The sequence below is a fragment of the Triticum urartu genome, chromosome 4A, assembly GCF_056163025.1.
Source record: "Triticum urartu cultivar PI428250 chromosome 4A, HENAU_Tu73, whole genome shotgun sequence".
Classification (NCBI taxonomy): Eukaryota; Viridiplantae; Streptophyta; class Magnoliopsida; order Poales; family Poaceae; genus Triticum; species Triticum urartu.
In genome coordinates this window covers 97051714-97067013 of record NC_141876.1, presented here as the reverse complement: position 1 = coordinate 97067013, position 15300 = coordinate 97051714, and the positions used below count along the sequence as shown (strand labels likewise).

General features: G+C 38.9%; 2 protein-coding genes and 1 pseudogene across 7 annotated transcripts; 2 read left to right on the top strand and 1 right to left on the bottom strand.

The window, feature by feature from the left end:
• The first annotated feature begins 600 nt into the window (after positions 1 to 600).
• Positions 601 to 4169, top strand: LOC125550923 (replication protein A 70 kDa DNA-binding subunit B). Of its 4 annotated transcripts, XM_048714048.2 has the most exons (13): positions 601 to 789; positions 885 to 958; positions 1068 to 1199; positions 1387 to 1556; positions 1652 to 1925; positions 1995 to 2088; positions 2163 to 2272; positions 2354 to 2432; positions 2511 to 2646; positions 2716 to 2873; positions 2948 to 3242; positions 3350 to 3610; positions 3685 to 4169. In XM_048714048.2, exons 4-13 carry the CDS (start codon positions 1416 to 1418, stop codon positions 4021 to 4023), a joined length of 1887 nt encoding a protein of 628 aa, XP_048570005.1. In that variant the 5' UTR covers positions 601 to 789; positions 885 to 958; positions 1068 to 1199; positions 1387 to 1415; the 3' UTR covers positions 4024 to 4169. The 4 variants fall into 4 exon arrangements, with proteins under 4 accessions (XP_048570005.1, XP_048570004.1, XP_048570003.1 ...); XM_048714047.2 differs by having other exon boundaries at positions 601 to 922; XM_048714046.2 differs by having other exon boundaries at positions 601 to 922; positions 993 to 1199.
• Positions 4170 to 5310: 1141 nt separating this feature from the next.
• On the bottom strand, positions 5311 to 14814 carry LOC125550924 (uncharacterized). 3 transcript variants are annotated; one of them, XM_087517872.1, is made up of 9 exons: positions 12285 to 14809; positions 11040 to 11095; positions 10808 to 10949; positions 10631 to 10710; positions 10048 to 10155; positions 9747 to 9952; positions 9365 to 9463; positions 6787 to 8982; positions 5311 to 5573 (listed from the first exon to the last, which is right to left on the bottom strand). In XM_087517872.1, the coding sequence occupies exons 1-6, from the start codon at positions 12348 to 12350 to the stop codon at positions 9931 to 9933; spliced, it is 474 nt and encodes a 157-aa protein (XP_087373998.1). In that variant the 5' UTR covers positions 12351 to 14809; the 3' UTR covers positions 5311 to 5573; positions 6787 to 8982; positions 9365 to 9463; positions 9747 to 9930. The 3 variants fall into 3 exon arrangements, with proteins under 3 accessions (XP_087373998.1, XP_087373999.1, XP_087374000.1); XM_087517873.1 differs by having other exon boundaries at positions 9365 to 9952; positions 10808 to 10883; positions 11004 to 11095; positions 12285 to 14814; XM_087517874.1 differs by having other exon boundaries at positions 9365 to 9952; positions 10808 to 10883; positions 12285 to 14803.
• Positions 7391 to 8594, top strand: LOC147974955 (uncharacterized; annotated as a pseudogene).
• Positions 14815 to 15300: the final 486 nt, after the last annotated feature.

Genomic DNA, 15300 nt, shown 5'->3' with positions numbered 1-15300 from the left:
GCTTATGATTTTTCTTCGGACAAAAGACTTCATATAGCAGAAGATGGCCACCGGAGGGCCACCAGGGGGCCCACGAGGTAGGGGGCGCGCCCATGGGGGTAGGGCGCGCCCCCCACCCTCGTGCCTGGTGGGTGGCCCCCCTCTGGTATTTCTTCCGCTCAATATTTTTTATATATTCTGAAAATAACTTCCGTGGAGTTTCAGGACTTTTGGAGTTGTGCAGAATAGGTCTCTAATATTTGCTCCTTTTCCAGCCCAGAATTCCAGGTGCCGGCATTCTCCCTCTTCATGTAAACCTTGTAAAATAAGAGAGAATCTATCTATACCTATACTAATTAGCGACTCCCTAATAATTCCCACATTAATTAGAAAATTGGAGCCATACATCTAATGATGGGACCGAGTTATTACGGTCTAGATTAACCCATACAATTTGAGGCTGAAAAAATTAAGTTCGCTTATTAAACAGACTGATTCACAAAGCCCAAAATCATTGGACGGCTGAGTCAGAAGAAAAGGCCCATAGCGCCGTGAGTCAAGAAAAGGCCCGTAGCGCTCTCCACCGTCTCTTCCATTACCAAATAAAAAAGAGACCCCCGTTCACAAAAAAGGAGACCTAAACCAATCCTAATTTCTTTCTCAATCTCATCTCTCTCTCTCTCTCTTGAACTCCCAGGTCTCTCCGCATCTCCCCATGATGACCAGATCCATGTCTCTCAAATTGGAGCAAGGAATTTGGGCATGGATCCCTCTCTCAATCACGTCTCTCTCTTTCTCTCAAACTCTCAGGTCTCTTCTCTCCTCACCTCAAATTGCAGCAAGGACTCTTTTATCCTCACTTCAAATTGCATCAAGGACTCTTCTATCCTCACCTCAAATTGCAGCAAGGACGTTGGGGCGTGGATCTCCTGCGCTCAACGAGGTTATCGCAATAAATTATTTTCCTCATGTGGATCAGGTTCCCCTTCTCACATTGATTTTCTTTTTGCTAGATTGGATTCAAAAAAAATCTAAGGATTCAATTTCAAATCTAATCTTCTCACGTATGCTCTTTGGATACGTCACAGAGATCGGCTCGGGGCAGAACTAAGCCCATAAGGCTAGCTTATAAATTAAGCCTGCAGCCTAACATAGACCATCTCAAATCAAGGAGGCTCTGTTCGTTGTCAGCATCGTCATTGGTCAGATTCTCCTATTAGGTGCGATAGTTGCCTCTGTTCAGTTGCTTTTCACCCAATTTTTAGATGATTATTTTTTCTGTTGGTTCAATCACATTGTTAGGCTTTGCACTTACTATGTCATACAAACTAATCTTTCTTTCCGATTATAAAGTCTTTGATTTGGCTAAGACTATAACAAGTTCTAATCTTCACTGTTCGCTTACAGGTCAAATTCTTTTGTTTTCAATTGAAACAATGGCATACGATATGCTCGATGCGATTAACAATGGGAAGGATTCCTGGAAAGTGAAGGTCAGTGTAATTAGGCTATGGGACGCCATTAACCTCAATAACAATGAACTAATTAGCCTTGACATGATACTGCTTGATGAACAGGTCAGTTTATTGGTAAAAGGATTTTTTTTTCAACATAAATAGGTCACTATAATTTAAATACCAATGCATCTTCTCGCTGCATTATAATGTTTCAGGGCACTATGATACATGCGAAGGTAATAAAACATATGGTTAACAAGTTCAGGCCATTGATCCAAGAAGGTTTAGTCTACATGATAGCAAATTTCAAGGTTACATCTGCCATGAATTTCCGTCCAGTTGAAGGCGACAAGATTATTAACTTCTTGCACACAACAAAAATTCAAGAGATTAAGGGACTTAAAAATATCAGAATAGCAGAACAAAGTTTCATGTTTTGTAGTGTTGAAGTTCTTTCCAGAAGAGATGGCCAGAGGATGTACTTATCCTGTATGATTGTATTTGTTTAAATTATTAACTTGAATCTTCACCACATATTAATACCATCTTATTTAGCAGATGTCATTGGGGTAGCAAGTTATATAGGGAATATTGAAGAGACGGAGACAACTCCTGGGATTTCCAAGATTCGAGATATTGTACTTCGAATTGAGTAAGTACACTTAAATAAAATTGTATGAATAAAATATCATGGCTGCTCATAGTCATGTCTGTTGGAATATACAGGGATCAAAAAGTTAATATTAGACTCTGGGGCAATAAGGTTGACCAAATTGATGAAGATTCTATGGGACATGTTGTCATAGTAACATCAACAACGGTCAGAAAATTGAAAGGTTTGTATTTATATCAATCAAGGGTAAGTAGTGTTATGCATGTCTTTTTTGTATTCGAAATTTAATATCAAGTGCTTGCAGAGTACTCGCTGTCATCTACAGGTGCGACCAAAGTATATATCGATTTGGATATCCTTGAAACAGCTGAGCTCCAAACGAGGTGCAACCGTTTTTCCGCAATAATATGAAGAAATCCTATTTAGTCATGTACATGGATACTTACCTCATGCGAAAATAGGTATTGCTTGGAAGATGATATCATAGAGGAAACAGGGCCGGAAGCCCACTTGCAAGGAACAATTCAAGAACAAATGCTCTATAACAGAAAGACACTAAGAGAAATAACTGAAATTGCATATGAATCTGAAAAACAGGTATTTATGATTAACTTTTAAATTCTTTTTTCATATGTTTTATGTGCTAATTTAACCTACAATGGACAGGAAAAGTTCTATACTGCAGATGCAACCATTAAGTCAATTGATACATCAGATGAGTGGTACTACATAGGATGCGGCAAATGTAACAAAAAACTACAAAAAGAAGGGAATCACTTCTATTGTCCAAAATGTGAGAAAGAACCTGAGAAGACATGTCCAAGGTAAATTTGATAATATCTCATGTTTTAGGTAGTAATTTATCCTCCACTTACCAGATGTGTCATTTTGTTACTAGGTACAAACTTAAGCTAGAGATATGTGATCATACTGCAACAACAACTTGCACCATGTTTGAGACAGAAGCAAAAAAACTGATTAAGCAATCTGCAAGATTCTTGATAGATAGGGATGACTGTGATATCCATGAGCAGGCAAAAAAAATTCAGAAAATATGTGGGCAGAGATTGATTTTTCAGTTCAGACTGAATGACTATAATTTCAAGTACGGTTACCAAGATTACACTGTTCATAGAATATTTTTTATGGACTCTGAAGAAGATTCATCGGTACAACACGTTAATGTTGAACAGGTATCGTCTATTTGTACTACGATGCTCCATAACATTTTGTATATGTGCGTGCCATATTTTACAATGAATGTTTATGGAAACTAACTCAATTTGTCATGTTTTTGTAGAACACTACGAAGGGCACTAAAAAGTCTAGGACTAGGAACACATGTCGCGTTGTACATTCTGATGAAGAATCAGAAGAGGATAGCCAAGAGAAAGATGAATGCAAATTCAAGGAATCTAGCCCCAAAAGAAAGCGTACAATAAGCATTACTGAAGATGAAGATTCCGAAAAAGATGGAACTGAGAATTATTCAAAGACCAGCATAACGCTTACTGGTGTTGATAAGGGATCTAAGAAGAAAGGAATTCAGAATGATAACCATGTAAGTTTCTTGGTGCATTTTCATGTTCTTTCATAGTTGTTGTACACCTCTCTAACTGGTATAAATGTTCGCAGGAGCAAGTGAACAAATTATCACTTTCAAAAACTATAAAGCAAGAATCAGAGGATGATGAACTCACTATTGACCAGACTAAAAGGGGTAGGAGACGGAGCACAGGTCGTGCTACACATCTTGACGATGAATCAAAAGCTAAAGGTAGTCAGGAAATAAACAAATCCAAATATATGGAATCAAGCCCCAAGAGGAAGCGTGTTGTACGCAAATGCGTCGGTGTTGATCAGGAGCACAATGATTCAAGGCCTAGGACAAGGCTTAGTTGTGTCGATAAAAAATCACTGAGCAAAGGCATTCAGAAGTCTGGTGTATTAAGGACTCGAAAGACAAGTCACTAATTAGTGGAGATCTGTTAATTTAGGATGTAGTACAATAGATGGGAAAATCACATTTGTACTTTATATGAACTTCGTCATTGTTTAAGATATTTGTAATAAATGTAAAGGCATACCTTTGTGTTAGTAAGTTATTATTCTCTCTATTATTCAGAAGTAAATGTTTGGTGTAATTCTGAATAGTCTAAAACAATTCAATCTTAGTTACCTTAGTTGCTTGCTATATGAAGAAAGCATGACAGCTAAAAGAACAATTCTGTGGTTCATGGTTGAGTCCATATTTGATTCTGTTGTAGCATTTGATCGCCAGCATCAGGAACTGATTTCTCTCCGTAAGTGCATCCCTTTTAATTAGAAACAGTTGATTTCTCTCCGTAAGTGCATCCCTTTTAATTAGAAACAGCAGTGGAGTTTATCCATCCTGTTCGCCAAATTTGTACCAGGTGCCAACTCTGGTAGGAATTAATTAGGGTGCTCTCTTCATATGTGCTAGCCTCCCCAAGCTAGCCGGTGGAGGGATTGATCAGCTACCCTTTTTTACATGGATCAGATAGCTTTTTGGTACGACTAACCTCCCTACAGAATCAATCAATTTGTTTGCTTTGCTAGCTTGGTTGGGCACACACGTTTACAAAGGAGGTCCTGATTCAGTGATTTCCTGAAGTTAGTTTTCAGCTTGACCTGTGTTGCGTGCATAGAGATTTCACATACACTAATCCTGGGGCATAATCAATTCTACCTGTCACCCTAGCGTACATAGAGATTTCTCATACACTAAGCCTGGGGCATAACCCATTCTACCTGTCGCTTAGCTCTGACGCACATGCTCCAGTACGCACTGCATTCCGTCTTGCCATCTAGCCCTATCATGCGTGGCCGACCATGACTCAAGTTTAGACTGGAATTAAATATTGGTTTTTCCATGAAGACATGTAGATAAGCACGAGTTCTGGATGGTTAAACACACGGATAGAAATTTGAATGAAATACATAGACTATACGTGTATGGAACGGAGACGTGCATATATAAGACATACATCGCTAAGACTAACTGCTCAGATCTAAACGTACGCGTGACAAATTCTACACAACAAAATCCTCTTATCTCTCTTTTGGTAATTTTTTTTGGTAAAATATAGTATCAAGTCAATTCGTCTCGCCGCCGATCACATCCTTCATCCCGGCAAGACAGCACCTCTGATCTCATCCTACATCACGTACAGGCGATAATTAATCCTTACACGGCAAGCAGTAAGGAGCGAATAGGTTGTGTGCCAGTACTTGCAGGTATTCATTACCAACTTCCACTATTATATGCATCAACTCCGTAATCTCATCACATATGCTTTGTTAATTGCAACTACAGAGAAATTGATGAACAAACATCAAAATTAGTTTGCCAATTACAAACCATATAGTATGTCCTGTGCTTAAAAGGTAATAACACATGTACATGATCTACAATTCTTTGTTGGCATACTATCAGTAGGAGAACAGGAATATTTCCAGGAAACTGATTGATCCAGACAACATCCTTCAAAACAATGTGGTACCTGACATGTATACATTAAACTTATCGTCAGCAACTAAGAATTTCCGGACAAGTAAAATAAGGTGCTTACAAGATGTCCTCACTATCATTTACTGCTTACATACTTTGTGATAACCCCGATAAGGAATAAAATTCTAAGAAAGTTAAATATGATTGGATTTCGACTATCAATATGATAATAGCCCATCCAAGTGCACGGGTCAACTATCAAAATACTTGATACTCTTTGCATGTTGTTGTTCTTGGACAAAATCCTTACATTTTTCCCTCATATTTTTCAGGATTAACTACCTGCAGTCAGCATGCGTCGAACTCGCAATGGACTCGACAAAAACAACAATAGGTATTCGTTACCACAATATAAAAACAATTTTATACCCATTAATTTACCTAGATTATTAAAATGGCACCAAAATCTAATGCAGCAATGAAAGACCTGACAAAGCAACCTCCAAACTTGCCACTCTACAATCTAATGATAATCAACCAGACATCATTAGAGCAGCAATGAAGGATGCTGCACGGAAAAGGAAAGAAATACTTCAGCAGAAAAGGAATCAGGTGCTTATAAGATGTCCTCACTAGCATGTACTTAATTTTTTTTGTGATGTTCCCAATGAGGAATAGATTTTAATTTCTACAGTCAAGGTTAAATATTCAGTGAGAAATAAAACATGGGGTACATGCCAGATCTTTGCCTCCAGAAAGGAAATACTGCTAACTTCCATATACTTAATTCTATCTGCATGTTGTTGCTCTCAAACAAAGCGTTACAATTTTTCCCTCATTTCAGGATTCACTAGCTGCACTCAACTTGCGTCGAAGTAACGGTGGACCAAATCAAAACAACAGAAGGTATTCATTACCCCAATACCAAAAAATAATTATATAGCCATTAATTTTCCTGGATTACTCAAATGATACCAAAATATAATGCAGCAATATATTGGGTGATCAAACAATACAAATACCTAAGCAAGGAACCTCACAGCTTGCGACAGTAGAATCTAATGATAGTCAATTAGATATTATCAGAGCAGCAAGGAAGGAAGCTAGACGAAAAAGGAAAGAGATACTCCAGCTGAAAAGGGAAAGGAAACGAATAAGGACAGCAAAAGACAGAGGTGTGGTATCGATCAAGCATTAGCCGAGCATGAGATTAGCAGACTGATCCGTCGATTGCGACGACTTTCTAAGTGAAAACAGAAACTTACATCGTACACCACGCATTTGTAGAACCGATCCCCTGCCTACTGACCAGATCTCGCTACGTTGGTGACGACCTGGTCCCCGCAGAATGGGCAAGGCATGAGAGGGAGGGGCCAATCCCATGGGACGGGGAGAGAAGTTGACGACGAGGCAGACATGGCGGAGAGGATGAGATTGCAGATGGGGGTGGATGAGCACTGAGAATGCTTGGAGAAAATAAATGGAAGCGGTGGGTGGATGGAGAGTGGACTTAAGTAGCTGGGGCAATTATTACCGGACGACGCCGTTGGGTGGTGAACGGACACATACGGCTCATGTGGCTCAGTTGATAAGCCGAGCCATCTCTTGCCATCCTGTACCTCTACGGCTGGGCAACGGCGCGGCTCAATAAATGACCGACTGCGGCGCGGGGAGAAACTCCATGTACGGTAACGCAATACAGGAAGACGCACGGATCTTAACGCGGACCACCGGCGTAGATATAGGGATCAGCTGAGCTCGAGCTCAGAAACAGATTTTCGCTGTGAAGTATCAAATATAGCAAAGGATGTCACTCAAGTTTCAAATTTGGGAAAACCAAATTGCGTTTGTGAATTTTGCAATGCCATTATGTGGCATGGAGAGAGAAGCACAAACACACATAACATCACAGTTCCAAAATTTGGTCTCTGCTGCAAGGAAGGGAAAATTAAATTACCACCACTGAAGCAAGCTCCGTTGTATCTCCGACAGCTACTATGTTACAATGAAAGAGGAGAGTCATCCAATTTTCGCCAGAACATCAGGTTGTACAACTCCATGTTCGCGTTCACTTCAATGGGAGGAAAGGTTGACTATGAAATTAATAAGCAGACACCTGGACCATATGTTTTCCGTTTGAATGACCAAAACTACCATCAGATTGGCACTTTACTTCCTAAAGATGATGTGACGAAACCAAAATTTGCCCAATTGTACATACATGACACAGAAAATGAAGTGCGTAACAGGATTACTGCATCAACTTCAATGGAGAGTAAGACAAAGCCAGATGAAAACATTGTCAAAGGTCTACTAGAGATGCTAGATGAGCACAATGTTTTAGTCAAATCGTTTCGTATGGCAAGGGACAGGTTTGAAAACCGAGATATTAAAGATGTAAGACTAAGATTGATCAACAAAAGGTCGAAAGATGGACGGCAATACAACCTCTCATCTGCCTCAGAAGTTGCAGCACTAATTATCGGGGAACAAGATGGAGAAAATAATGAATTTGATATAATAATTGAGACCAAAGACAGAATGTTACAGAGGATTTCAGAGTTGCACCCAAGCTATATGTCAATGCAATACCCCTTGCTTTTTTCCATATGGAGAAGATGGGTTCAGACCAGAAATAGAGTATCAAAAAAAGAGAGGCGACAAAGGTAAGAGAAAGTATGTAACAATGCTGGAGTTTTATGCATATCGCATCCAACAACGTCTTAACCAAGCAACAACCTTGCAAATGAGTGGACGTTTGTTCCTATAGTTCTTAGTTGATGCAGCAACGTGCATTGAACAATGGAGACTAAATTGGTACAGGACAAACCAAGGTAAGCTGAGGACAGAACTATAGAGAGGACTGCATGATGCAATAGAAAATGGAGATACACGAACTGAACAAGTTGGCCAAAGAATCATACTACCCTCAACATATAATGGTAGCCCTAGAAATAAGCAGCAAAACTACCAAGATGCCATGGCGATTTGTCGTTGGGCTGGCTATCCTGATCTCTTCATCACTTTACATGCAATCCAAAATGGCCGGAAATACAGGATATGCTGGATCTAATTCCAGGCCAGAAACCTGAAGATCGTCCAGACATTGTTGCCAGAGTATTCATGTTAAAACTGAAGGAACTTATGAATGACATAAAGAACGAGAAGTGTTTCGGACAAACAATTGCGAGTAAGTTTACCAACCAACTACAGATTTACTATTGCCTAGGTGATTGTCCTAAATCATTTCTTCTCAAATTTCTTTACTTGCATGCAGTTGTCTACACGATAGAGTTCCAAAAAAGAGGCCTCCCTCATGCACATATACTGGTGTTTCTACATCCAGATGATAAAGATCCCAGTCCTTCCCAGATCGACAAAATCATATCAGCCGAAATTCCTGACAAGAATAGTGATCCAGATGGGTATGAAGCAGTGCAAAATTACATGATACATGGTCCCTGTGGTCAAGCACACCCAAAATCACCATGCATGGTCGATAAAAGTTGTGCCAAACATTTCCCCAAGAGTTTTTGCACTGAAACTACAATAGATGAAGATAACTATCCAGTATATAGAAGACGAGATGATGGCAATACTGTGGACAAAAACGGAGTGAAGCTAGACAATAGATTTGTTGTGCCATACAATAGAAACATACTGGTCAAGTATCAAGCCCACATAAATGTTGAATGGTGCAACAGATCAAGGTCTATAAATTATTTATTCAAATACATCCACAAAGGAGAAGATCGAACAACTGTATTAATAGAAACAGAAGAGAAACAAAGAGAAACAAGAGGTGTCAAATTAACAAACAGGGACGACGAAATCAAGAGATACCTTGATGCTCGGTACATATCTGGATGTGAAGCCGCATGGCGCATATTTCAGTTTCCTCTTCAGTATAGAGAGCCTGCGGTTGAAAGGTTACAATTTCACCTAGAAAATGAACATGTTGTGGTATTCCCAGACTCGATGGATTTAGATAAAATCATATCTCGGCCTAACATAGAAAAGACAATGTTCACAGAATGGATGACAGCCAACCAATTGCATGAGGAAGCTCGCAGTTTGACGTATGCACAGTTTCCAACCAAATGGACTTGGCATGCAAAAGAGAAAGAATGGAGGAAAAGACGTGGTGGTAAAAAACAATAGGCAGGATTTACTATGCACAACCAATAAGCGGTGAAAAATACTACTTGAGAATGCTTCTAAATACCGTGAAAGGATGCAGATCCTATGAAGAAATCCGAACAGTTGATGGGGTTGTACATCCAACATACAAATCTGCATGTTATGCTCTTGGGCTACTTAATGACGACAAGGAGTGGGATGACTGCATCAAGGAAGCATCCCATTGGGCCTCTGCTCCTCAAATGCGCCAACTTTTCTGCACAATACTTTTATTTTGCGAGGTGACTGATCCTGCAAAGTTGTGGCAAACAAACTGGGAGTTACTATCTGAGGACATCCAACGTCGGCAAAGAAGAATACTCAATTTTCAGGCCCTAGAACTCAACTCATTGCAAATAAAGAGCCTCCTCTTGGCAGAGATCGAACAGCTATTGGCTAAAGGTGGTAAGTCCCTCAAAGATTTTCCAGGAATGCCACTACCAGATAGTTCGATTCTTCAAGATATAAATAATAGATTAGTAAATGAGGAACTAAACTACGATAAAGATTCTTTAAGAATAGAGCACACAGAGTTACTACAAAAGCTAAATCAAGATCAGAGGATGGCTTTTGATGTTATAATAGAATCAGTTAGCAGCAGTTGTGGAAAACTGATTTTCGTTGATGGATATGGTGGAACTGGAAAGACATTTCTGTGGAAAGCAGTCACGACAAAATTAAGATCCGAAGGAAAAATAGTTCTAGCAGTAGCTTCAAGTGGTATAGCAGCACTTCTTTTACAGGGTGGAAGAACAACTCATTCAAGATTTCACATTCCGCTCAAAATCACAAACGAGTCGACATGCAACATCAAGCAAGGAACATTTCTCGCGGAACTAATAAAGAAAACTTCACTGATAATATGGGATGAAGCACCTATGACACACAAGCACTGTTTTGAGGCATTAGACAAGAGTTTGAGAGACATACTTCGATTCACAAATGAGGATGCCGAGCATAGACCGTTTGGTGGAATGACAGTAGTCTTGGGAGGTGACTTCAGACAAATCCTACCAGTTATATACCAAAGGGGAAAAGGGAACATATCATTTCGGCATCTATAAAGAGATCCTACCTATGGAAGAACTTTGAGGAGTACCTACTCACAGAAAATATGCGTCTGAATTCATCCGAAGGTAGTCCAGAAGAGAAAGCAAAGACAGCTGAATTTGCAAACTGGATACTAAACATCGGCGATGACACAACAGCAACAATAGATGATGAAGACTGGGTTAGCATCCCAGAAGACCTTATTTTAAATAAAGGAGATGACCCAAAAGCATCTATAGTTAATAACACATACCTTGAATTACACAACAAGTACACTGATAGAACATACCTAGAGGAAAGAGCGATCCTGTGCCCAAGGAACGAGACTGTTGACCAGATTAACACCTACATCATGAGTCAAATTCCTGAAGAGGTAACCTATCTCAGTTCAGATACAACATGCAAGGCAATGTCTACGGTGGAAGACAAAGATATGTTGTACCCAACTGAATTTCTAAATAGTCTAACATTTTCTGGAATACCAGATCATGAACTGAGGCTGAAAATAGGATTACCAGTAATGCTTATGAGGAACATCAATCAAAGTGCAGGACTTTGCAATGGGACAAGACTAACAATAACACAGCTAGTAAAGCGTTTCATCGAAGGCCAGGTCATAACAGGTACTAACATTGGTGACAAAGTTTACATCCCACGAATTATTATGTCACCAAGTGATTCAAAATGGCCTTTCATTCTGAAAAGGAGACAATACCCAATATCAGTGTGCTTTGCTATGACAATAAACAAAAGTCAGGGGCAATCTCTCAAAAAGGTTGGACTCTACTTAGAAAGGCAAGTGTTCACACATGGCCAACTCTATGTTGCAATGTCAAGGGTTTCCAGCAGAAATGGATTGCGGATACTTATATCAGATGAAGAGCGTCCATCCGACAAGGTTGCAAAAAACATTGTTTACAAGGATATATTATAGATATTTTTTAATAACTAGAATTAGAAGTTAAGAACAAATACAAACATTCTTAAATGACCAAATATAATGTGTTGCAGACATAGTAGCCTTTTTTTTCTAGAAAGACATAGCAGCCTTAACTGTTTTAAATTGGTTTTTAAAATTGTTTTAAATGGTTATCTCTGAAATATTATATTTGTCAGCAAGGTACTTCTCTCTGCATTTACAGGTAAACAAAAATATGCGAGCAAGGGCTAACAACTGATTTGACAAGATCAATACCAGTTATATATGTATGCATTAGGGACGTGGCTCTAAAGTTACAGAGCCATTGAAGAACCAAGATCATTTTCTCAATTACTATAAAATTTCTTTCTTACATAGCCTACCAGTCATATCCAATTTCACAAATAATAGAAAATACTGGAACAAGTAATTTTGTAGCTGCATCTGCCAGCAATTTCCTTGATGGCTCCTCTACCATCGTCTCTCAAGTACACTTTACAGCAAGATGCAAACATACGCTGCTCAAATTTATTTAATACAAAGAGGAAATGGTAAGGCAAAGGGAGATATGCACCTGTTCGTGCAAACACACAGTAAAGAGGAAAAGATACATACTGAATGGATAAGATAATGCCACTTTCTTTGGTAGATGGATAGGAGTTGCCGCCGCTGCTGCTGCATGAGGAAACTCCGCTCAGCAACGCGGGCGCCGGAGGAGATTGCAGCTTCCGCCGAGATGGCGTACCGCACAGCAAAGGGGAACGGCCAGATGGCCGGCGCTCCGGCCGGCGATGTGATGCGATTCGCCGCGGAGGACTATAGAAGGTTAATGATGCACGCACTGTCCATGAGATCCACCGGCGAAGCCGCTCTCATGGCGCCGGTCAGAGGGGCGCGCACTAGACACGACGGCAGCGCCGACCGCGGCCGCCGAAACCCGCTGCTCATGCTACCAAAAATCTGTAACTAATAAAAATGCGCACATCTAAATGGACATTAGCCACAGTGTAACTCACTACAGAAAATACAATTTCTATTCTAAATGGACATCACAACTCCCTACAAATAAATTACGGTCTAAATATATCCAGTTCTGTGTCAAGTAATTTCGAAAAAAGGGAGTATATTACACAAAATGAAACTCATAAAAAGAAAATACAGATGATAGCAAAATCTAATTGTTGAGTATACAATTTACCCAAGGAGTATTTGAAGGAGTTATAGAATTGATCGTGCAAAGTAGTAAGTTTAGGGGTATATGATAATATTTTTAATTTTAATCTCAAGAAAAAATATTTAAAAAATTGTGGTTTCTCAAAATAACATACTTAGCACCCATATTTATATCCAACAGTACATTCATTAAGGCCCCAAAAAAACATAGCAAAAAAACAAAAATCATAGCAAAATCTAATTGTGTAGCACACAATTCACCAAACAATTTTTTGAAGAAGACCTAGAATTGATCGCTATCGAGCAAAGTACTAAGGTTAACAAAAAAAAATCCTAATTTCAAATTCAATCTGAAGTAACAAATTTATAAAATACATTGTAGCTTCTCAAAAGAAAAAGTTTAGCAATCTTTATATCCAAGAGTACGTCATTGAGACCATAAATAACCCGTGCAAACTGATATCCGTGCCTTTCATGAAAGTTTATGTTTTACCCCACAATAAATGTACTAGCCCGTGCAAACGCACGGGTAGACGACTAGTTATCATAATTAAATTCTTTGAAATCCAAAAGAGTGGGTTTATTAATATCTAGGGTTTTGATTTCTTCAATTCCACTTTTATCAATTTTAACATCAAGATCTAAAAACTCCAAATTTTTGGAACGCCTTTTAGGTAAAGGTGGATCATATTCAGTCCCATCATATTGCAAAACAAAGATTTAATAGGGGACACATCAATAACTTTTAGATCTTCATCTTTATTTTCATAGAAATTTGAAGAACACGCTTTCATAAAGCAATCTTTCTTAGCACGCATCCTAGCGGTTCTTTCTTTGCACTCATCAATGGAAATTCTCATGGATTTGAGAGAATCATTGATATCATGCTTAGGAGGAATAGATCTAAGTTTTAAAGAATCAACATCAAGAGAAATTCTATCAACGTTCCTAGCCAATTCATCAACTTTAAGCAATTTCTCTTCAAGCAAAGCATTGAAATTCTTTTGCGAATTCATAAACTCTTTAACACTAGTCTCAAATTCAGAGGGCATCTTATTAAAATTTCCATAAGAATTATTGTAGGAATTACCATAATTATTAGAGGAATTGCTAGGATAAGGCCTAGGATTAAAGTTTCCTCTATACGCGTTGTTACCAAAATTATTCCTACCAACAAAATTCACATCCATAGATTCATTATTATTCTCGATCAAAGTAGATAAAGGCATATCATTAGGGTCAGAAGAAACACTCTTACTAGCAAATAATTTCATAAGTTTATCCATCTTTCCACTCAAAACATTAATTTCTTCTATCGTATGAATTTTTTTATTAGTAGATCTTTCAGTGTGCCATTGAGAATAATTAACCATAATATTATCTAGGAGTTTAGTAGCTTATCCTAAAGTGATTTCCATAAAAGTGCCTCCCGCAGCCGAATCTAAAAGATTTCCAGAAGCGAAATTCAATTCGGCATAAATTTTTTTGTATAATCATCCACAAATTCAAACCATGAGTGGAGGAATTGCGTATCATTAATTTCATCCTCTCCCAAGCTTGTGCAACATGTTCATGATCAAGTTGCTTAAAATTCATGATATCGTTTCTAAGAGAGATGATCTTAGCGGGAGGAAAATACTTAGAGATGAAAGCATCTTTGCACTTATTCCAAGAATTAATACTATTTTTAGGCAAAGTCGAAAACCAAGCTTTAGCACGATCTCTAAGCGAAAAAGGAAATAGCTTCAATTTAACAATATCATTATCAATATCTTTCTTCTTTTGCATATCACACAAATCAACGAAGCTATTTAGATAAGTAGCGGCATCTTCACTAGGAAGGCCGGTGAATTGATCTTTCATGACAAGATTCAACAAAGCAGCATTGATTTCACAAGATTCAGTATCGGTAAGAGGAGCAATCGGAGTGCTAAGGAAATCATTATTGTTGGTATTGGTAAAGTCACATAATTTGGTATTATCTTGAGCCATCGCGACAAACAAGCAATCCAACACACGCGCAAACGAGAAACAAGCGAAAAAGAGGCGAACGAAAAAGAGAGGGTGAATAAAACGGCAAGGGTGAAGTGGGGGAGAGGAAAACGAGAGGCAAATGGCAAATAATGAAATGCGGGAGATAAGGGTTGTGATGGGTACTTGGTATATTGACTTTTGCGTAGACCTCCCCGGCAACGGCGCCAGAAATCCTTCTTGCTACCTCTTGAGCACTGCGTTGGTTTTCCCTTGAAGAGGAAAGGGTGATGCAGCAAAGTAGCGTAAGTATTTCCCTCGGTTTTTGAGAACCAAGGTATCAATCCAGTAGGAGGCTACGCGCGAGTCCCTCGTACCTACACAAAACAAATAAATCCTCGCAACCAATGCGATAAGGGGTTGTCAATCCCTACACGGTCACTTACAAGAGTGAGATCTGATAGATATGATGGGATAATATTTTTGG

Coding starts and splice junctions, on each gene's coding strand:
- LOC125550923 (XM_048714048.2), top strand. CDS start 1,416: ATGGCATACGATATGCTCGATGCGATTAACAATGGGAAGGATTCCTGG. Junction 1,557..1,651: donor TGATACTGCTTGATGAACAG/GTCAGTTTATTG, acceptor ATAATGTTTCAG/GGCACTATGATACATGCGAA. Junction 3,611..3,684: donor GAATTCAGAATGATAACCAT/GTAAGTTTCTTG, acceptor AAATGTTCGCAG/GAGCAAGTGAACAAATTATC.
- LOC125550924 (XM_087517872.1), bottom strand. CDS start 12,350: ATGCAGCAGCAGCGGCGGCAACTCCTATCCATCTACCAAAGAAAGTGG. Junction 11,096..12,284: donor GGCATTATCTTATCCATTCA/GTATGTATCTTT, acceptor CTCATGATGTAG/GTGTTAATCTGGTCAACAGT. Junction 10,950..11,039: donor AGGATCGCTCTTTCCTCTAG/GTATGTTCTATC, acceptor ATTTAAAATAAG/GTCTTCTGGGATGCTAACCC.